Source organism: Lactuca serriola, chromosome 5 (assembly GCF_051521515.1).
Source record: "Lactuca serriola cultivar US96UC23 chromosome 5, Lser_US96UC23_V15, whole genome shotgun sequence".
In the NCBI taxonomy this organism is placed as follows: domain Eukaryota; kingdom Viridiplantae; phylum Streptophyta; class Magnoliopsida; order Asterales; family Asteraceae; genus Lactuca; species Lactuca serriola.
The window spans coordinates 306,872,874-306,880,411 of NC_136412.1; the positions used below are offsets into that span (position 1 = coordinate 306,872,874).

General features: G+C 29.5%; 1 protein-coding gene and 1 long non-coding RNA gene across 2 annotated transcripts; both read left to right on the top strand.

Annotated features, from left to right (window-relative positions):
• Nucleotides 1–1,120: 1,120 nt before the first annotated feature.
• LOC145054858 (non-specific lipid-transfer protein 1-like) lies at nt 1,121–1,939 on the top strand. Its single transcript, XM_079003119.1, has 2 exons — nt 1,121–1,534; nt 1,710–1,939. The coding sequence occupies exons 1-2, from the start codon at nt 1,197–1,199 to the stop codon at nt 1,717–1,719; spliced, it is 348 nt and encodes a 115-aa protein (XP_078859245.1). The 5' UTR covers nt 1,121–1,196; the 3' UTR covers nt 1,720–1,939.
• A 423-nt stretch (nt 1,940–2,362) lies between these two features.
• On the top strand, nt 2,363–6,635 carry LOC145054859 (uncharacterized). The gene is made up of 2 exons (XR_013684989.1): nt 2,363–2,724; nt 6,394–6,635. It is a non-coding gene; the product is annotated as an uncharacterized LOC145054859 (long non-coding RNA).
• The last annotated feature ends 903 nt before the right edge of the window (nt 6,636–7,538 follow it).

The following is a 7,538-nucleotide window of genomic DNA, read 5'->3' on the forward strand; positions in this document are numbered from 1 at the left end:
TACTATATACACAAAGTATTTCCCATACATATCTCATCTCATTGATTGAATACATAAATACTTACGAATAGGCTTTAAAAGACATAGTACAATTTGGACTTTAAATAAAATACACACTAATAAATAATATACTATCAGCAAAGAATAAAATATAATAATAAGATATCAATGCATAAAGAATGATTTCTAAATCCAGATGATTAAATTAAGTGATAATGCAAAATTATCACAGCAAAATTACATTGAGTTAATTGCTAAAATGACAAAGTATATTCTACAAATGGACAAAGAAGTATGACAGAATCCTTAGTATTTCTACCAATATAAGAAACAAATGAAACATAAGCAAATATAAAATAAGTAGAATATCTACATTTTTCAAAACATTGGAACGTTTGGTAACTATTTAATGATATATATATATATATATATATATATATATATATATATATATATATATATATATATATATATCTTCTCTAATAAATGAAGGTTTTTTTTGCCACATGTCATTTTCTACTTCATTTTGACACTTGTCATTTTGTGAGAATTTTAGAATTTTTATTTTCCACTTGTCATTTTTTAGGGATTTCCATTTTCTTAAAATAAAATTCCATAAAATTGCTATGATTTTTATAAAGAAATAAAATTATTCTATTGATTTGATAATAAATTATCATAAATCCTCCAAACGATTTAATTTTTTTTGCAAATGTTCCAAAAGATTATATTCTCTTATGTAAATTATTACTTTATAAAATATTTCATGTTTATATATTGATATTAAATTTTTATTTTTAATAAACCCGTGTAATACACGGGTCTCACACCTAGTATATATATATATATATATATATATATATATATATATATATATATATATATATATATATATATATATATCAAAACACGCCATGTGAACAAATTTATAAAATTCATAATTGTGGGAAAAAAAAAAAACAAAATTCGTTACAATCAGACAAAAGTCAAAGTAAAATGATCGAAATTTGAAACACTTAAAACTTCTGATAAGAAAATTAAATTAATTAGGTTTAAAAAAAAAAAAGAGAACTCTACTTTTCATACTCTATAAATATACACCAACCCAATGATAGTCCACATCCCACACCAGTGACAACTCCCTTCCTAAAAAGCAAGAACTTAACTCACACTCTACAAAACACACTCTAGAAGTAATGGCAGTTGGTGGAAAGGCGGCGTTGGCGCTACTCCTTTGCGTCATGGTGGCAAACACGGTGGAGGCTGCCGTGACCTGCCAGATGGTGGTCAGCAGCCTAACACCGTGTGCCTCCTACCTCACTGCACGAGGCCCTGTAACAACCTCATGCTGCAATGGTATAACCTCACTCTATAAGGCTGCATCAACCACGGTCGACCGTCAGACCGCCTGCAAGTGCATGGAACAAGCCGCCGGCATGGTTCCCGGAATCAACCTTAACGCTGCTAGTAGCCTCCCTGGGAAATGCGGTGTCAGCATCCCCTACAAGATCAGCCCTACTACTGACTGCTCAAAGTAATGTTTCAACATAAAACTTTGAATCTTGTTATACTTTAACACACCTATAAATCCTTACATATGCATAGTTAGATGCTTTACTGAACTTTTGTTAGTTATCTTAATACAAAAATGTGTTGTCTTATTTCGTCGTTGAAGAAAATTACGAGATCTAATTTTAAATTGTTTATAGGGTGCAATGAAGAGGTGACCAAAGGAGCAAGTACAAGCACTAGTATAGCATTGAATAAGGTTGGCGATGGCCACTTGGCCAGTACTTGTGTTCGTCTCCAGATGGCTATCATGTACTCTCTGGATATTTATTTATCCTCTAGTAGTGTGTGTCTTGTATGTTTGCTTCCGTTGGTTGTAGTTGGTGTTTGCTCTTCGTAATTACGTTCAATGAATCTCGTTTTTTTTTTTTTTTCTGTCGTAATTTATCAGTTGCAAATATGTGTTGTTTTTTTTTTTTTTTTTTTTTTTTTTTGTGACGGTTCTAATCGTAGACAAAATCAAGTATCTAATCCAAGAAAATACTTACCATTCATGGTATAATTTGCTAATAGTAAATTAAAGAGTGCATCTATATATGTTTAGGCGAAAGAGTTTATAAATAATAGTAACTCATGGAGCATGGACAAGGAATAAGAAATTCAATCTTTTTATAACTATTAATTAGGTTTTAATCCGTGTGTTAAAGGTTTATATATATATATATATATATATATATATATATATATATATATATATATATATATATATATATATATATATATATATATATATATATATATATATATATATATATATATATATCAGGCCACCTAAATTAGATTTATAGGGTTTCTTTAGCGCCACGTAGCCCCTCCTCCTGAACATATCTCATCTTTCCCTCTCCTACAACGTTTCATATTCTCCAAGTAAAGATGCACCCGCTCAACGATTCCCATTCTACTCTAACCACAACTTTGGTTTTTTTGCCCACAAGACCACCAACGACATCATCCACCAAAAAACCCTAATTTCAAGTACAACAAAGCGCCGATTCATCTATGTTCGCTTCATGCCTTATTGATCTTCCCAATTTCTTCAATAGAGAACACCAATCAAATCATCCACAGAAAACCCTAACCCTAATTTCGCAGGCAGTGATTATGCCAATTCATCTGACTCGGGATTTATTCATCTTCCCGAATTCCTCAACAGAGGTTAGCCTTTCGTTATATGCTTAATGTATCTTTCCAGCTTTTATCAGATTCTTAAAGGATTTTCCCGCCTATGTTAATAGGCCAATTACAACTACAGATTATAAAAAACACGAATTTTATTAGTTGGTAAATTCCTTTCAGCATTCTACAATCATCCTATGTATGCCAAAAGAATAAAAAAAGACCATTATCTCCACACTAATGTACTTTTATATAGCCGCCTATAGGTAGAATTTAATGGAAGTTTACCTTTATTTTTTAAAATTCATATTATCGTGCTTTTACATTGACTATATAGTTATTAATCTTTTCTACATTTAACCTTCACTGTCTGAAAAATATCATACATTCTTGATTATACAAAAAAGGAATCTTGGAGCTAATTATAATTATGATCACAAAATTGTCAAACTATGCAACAAAAATTGTCAAAAATTCACGCAATTTTGAGTGTTGATGTATTTTGCCGAAAAGTGCATTGTTTCTTATAGTGTTTTTCCTAGTTTAAATATTATTAGCTAACATGAGTAGATATAATTAAATATTTATGAGCCACCAGGTTACATTTTTGGTGTCCGAGGTGTAAAGTATCTCAAACATCAGGTTATACTTGTCCCAGAAGTGCATTGTTATTTAACCTTTACCTAATATGGTTAAATATTCAGGAAGCCACCACGTTACACTTTTACGAATTTATTACTATTCCCTTGCTTAATCTTTAGGAAGCCATAAGGTTACTTTTATGTTTACCATGGCAACATATTTTTTAAAGACAAGCCTGTAACTGATTGGGAGAATATTGTGTATATAGAGCCATAATGTTGTAAATAATAACTGATTGATGGTACCTAACATGTATACTACTCATAGCCCCAATATGAGTTTCTTGCACATTTTGGAAGAAATGGTAGTTTAAAACCAATATCTTTTAAATTTTCTGGAAAAAAGAGTAGGCTTAGTTATAGTATTATGTTCACAGAAAACCTTTTAGTTTACAACTTTTTTAAGTTTTTACACTTAAGTTTATAGTTTTTTATGCTTTTATACTAAGTATTTTTTTTTCACATTATATGTATTCATATAGAAAAATCGTACTTAAATACGAAAAAAAATGTTTAATTAAAAATTATATCTACATTATTTTTAAATGGTATATATATAAAAGAAACGTAACAAATATTTTTAGAATTATAAATATGTATTTTATAGATATAGTTTTTTGAAGTATAAACACATATGTTTACATTTTTAGAAATATTAATATGTATCTATAATTCTAAAAATATATTTATACTAAAAAAATTAATAAAAATACAGATTTACACTTCTAAAAAGATATTTATACTTCTAAAAAAATAAATCTTTATAATTCTAACCTACATATTAACATTTTCAAAAAATATATATATTTATACTTCTAGAAAACATAAAAATATGTGTGTGTATACACACACACACACAGATATATATATATATATATATATATATATATATATATATATATATATATATATATATATATAGTAGGTATGTTTCGAGGCCGGTGCTAAGCACGGCCCACGGAGGATAATTTGGAAAATTTTGAACTATCACTAAAGTATATAATGCTTATAACAAAAAAAGTTCAAAGTGCACTGATTTAAGGCTGAGTTTTTAATGTAAAATGTAAGAATAAAAAAAACATAAAATGGAAGTTGTTTGTTAACAACAAGTAAATGCAAGTTGTATTTCACTTTATTTTTGCATGACATTTTTTTCAACATATGTAGGTATGAACATTGTGTGTTAGTTCGGTTAGTTGTTAAGTTTTTTGAATTGAAGAAAATGTTTACTCAAATTTGGCTCCTTGAGTTAAATTTGCCGTATTTTGTTATGTGATGAATAGTTATATTCATTTTATATTTAATCACTGTGGTGTAAGAATTTTTTTTGAAATTATTTTGAATATTGTCATTGGATGAGTATGGACCGCTTATTATTACATGAGGGTCTTTTTGTATTTATCTTTTTATTTAATTCTTTATATATATATATATATATATATATATATATATATATATATATATATATATATATATATATATATGAGGTGTATGTTTTAAATGGACATAATAAAATGGATTCATATACGGGGAAGGTGATGTATTTCCAGGTTGTCAGTGTGGATATAAATTGTTGATTTCTGATTAATCTAAGGTTTAACATAAGTCATATATGACAAATTTAGGTTGTAATAAATCGAATGAATCACTGTAAGTAGCTGGAGTTTGATATAAGAATGTTTCATGGTCGCTTTTTATTATTAATCTACATTTACTTTGTTGTTTGTTGCTCATATAAGTTGAATTTATTGTATAAGGTTTGTTTCTCATAGTGTACTGTAGAATTATTATAAGTTTTTTAGTTTTGGTTGTATAATGTTTATTTAATCTCAACTATTATGGGCATTTCCTGCACTAAACTTAGAACAATGTTAAGTAAATTTCTATTATTACCTGAGAACAAAGTGTGTTACTATTAATGGTAAAGAGATGAATGTACATTGCTGTTATAGTTAAGAAAATAAAATTACATTTCTATTACTGGTACCCAATTAATATGTAGATGACATTATGATATTGAATTTCAAGATAAAAAAAGATACAAAAGTTCTACCACTGATAAACGAATGCTTACAAACCAAAAAGAGATGAATATAATACTACAACTAAGCCTACTCTTTTTTCCAGAAAGTTTAAAAGATCTTAGTTTTAAACTTTGATTTCTTCCAAAATGTGCAAGAAACTCATATCAGGGCTATGAGTAGTATACATGTTAGATACCATCCGTCAGTCATTATTTACAACATCATGGCTCTGTATACATAATATTCTACCAATCAGTTACAGGCTTGTCTTTAAAAAAATATGTAGCCATCGTAAACATAAAAGTAACCTTGTGGCTTCCTAAAGATTAAGCAGGGGAAATAGTAATAAATTCGTTAACCCACTAAAAGTGTAATGTGGTGGCTTCTTGAATATTTAACCATATTAGGTACAGGTTAAATAGTAATGCACTTCTGGGACAAGTATAACCTGATGTTTGAGATACTTTACACCTCTGGACACCAAAAATGTAACCTGGTGGCTTCCTAAATATTTAATTATATTTGGGACAAGTATAACCTGATGTTTGAGATAATTTACACCTCTGGACACCAAAAATGTAACCTGGTGGCTTCCTAAATATTTAATTATATCTACTCATGTTAGCTAATAATATTTAAACAAGGAAAAACACTACAAGAAACAATGCACTTTTGGGCAAAATACATCAACACTCAAAATTGCTTGAATTTTTGCATTTACATGATGTTTGATATACATATGTGCTAATTTTTTCAAAATTGGATTTGATGCATCGTTTTTGTTGCATAGTTTGACATGTTTGTGATCATAATTATAATTAGCTCCAAGATTCCTTTTTTATAATCAAGAATATATGATATTTGTAAGACAACGAAGGTTAAATGTAGAAAAGATTAATAATTATATAATCAATTTAAAAGCACAATAGTATGAATTTTAAAAAATGAAGGTAAACTTCCATTAAATTCTACCTATAGCCAGCTATATAAAAGTACAGTAGTGTGGAGATAATGGTCTTATTTTATTCTTTTGGTATACGTAGGATGATTGTAGCATGCGTACATGCGGTTGTATTCGTTGATACACAAACTCATTATAGGGAAAGATGAAAAGGAGAATGATTTCAAAATGTAATAGGAATTTGTGGCTCCATACCGCAATACTAGGTATTGGGTAGCCGATTTTCGGAGAGGCAAACCTTTAACTAGAGTGTGTTTATGGTGTATTGAAGGCGAGACTCCCAATCTTAAAACAAATGGCTCCTTATCCTTTTTACAGTGCAAAGAGACATAGTCATTGCTTATGTCGTGGTCCATAATTTTATAAGGAAACACAATATAGAAGATGACTTGTTTACAAATTTTGAGGAAAACACTATGGTCACTCCTGACGTCCAAGGTGGGGGAATTGATATATAAAACATAAAAGGCATATAATGGGGTCCAGAAGCCATTCAATATATGCATGATTTACGTGATCAGATTGTAACACCCCGTTTGAAAAGTACTTTGGTTATGGTTTCGGAGGCCTAAGGTATAAGCGATTCGGTCTTTTATGGGGTCTCGGGTTTTATCCGAAAGGTTTTAGGCTTGGGGTGTGGCTAGGAGCGTAGGGATTCCCTATCAAAGTTCATTGCTATAATTAATAAACAAGTTTATTGCCATAATTAATAACAATTTTGTATGTGTATGAGCAAACAATGAGTTCACAACCAAGCCTATGACTGATACCCTATCAAGATTTATTCTTATCTTTCCATAGATTAATACGGTATCATGCACTCAAGTAATCGGGCGAGTGAGGAGTTGTCAATTCCTAATATCGCTATCAACAATGACCATTGGCTCAAAGAGTTGATGGTTGGAGTAAAATATAAGGGAAGGGACTTAAGACGATAAGTTCTAATGTTCCATGTTGCATAGACATACATAGAGAGATATAGCAAAATATAGCAATCAAGTTTGATACAAATCAATTTAAATACAATGAACAATAAATAGTTTTTCGGACATGTTTTTCCACCCTAAAACATAAAAACCGATAATAAGGGAGTCGTGAATATTCACAATGCATTGAGATGATGCAAATGATGCCTTGATCTGAGTTCCACTTGTACCACTACCGATTCCTACAATAATGGTATTTAGTGAGTCTGTAATCGAAATCTAACACTAGTATACATACTAC

Bases quoted from the DNA above. Each gene is read 5' to 3' on its own strand.
- LOC145054858 (XM_079003119.1), top strand. From the start codon at position 1,197: ATGGCAGTTGGTGGAAAGGCGGCGTTGGCGCTACTCCTTTGCGTCATG.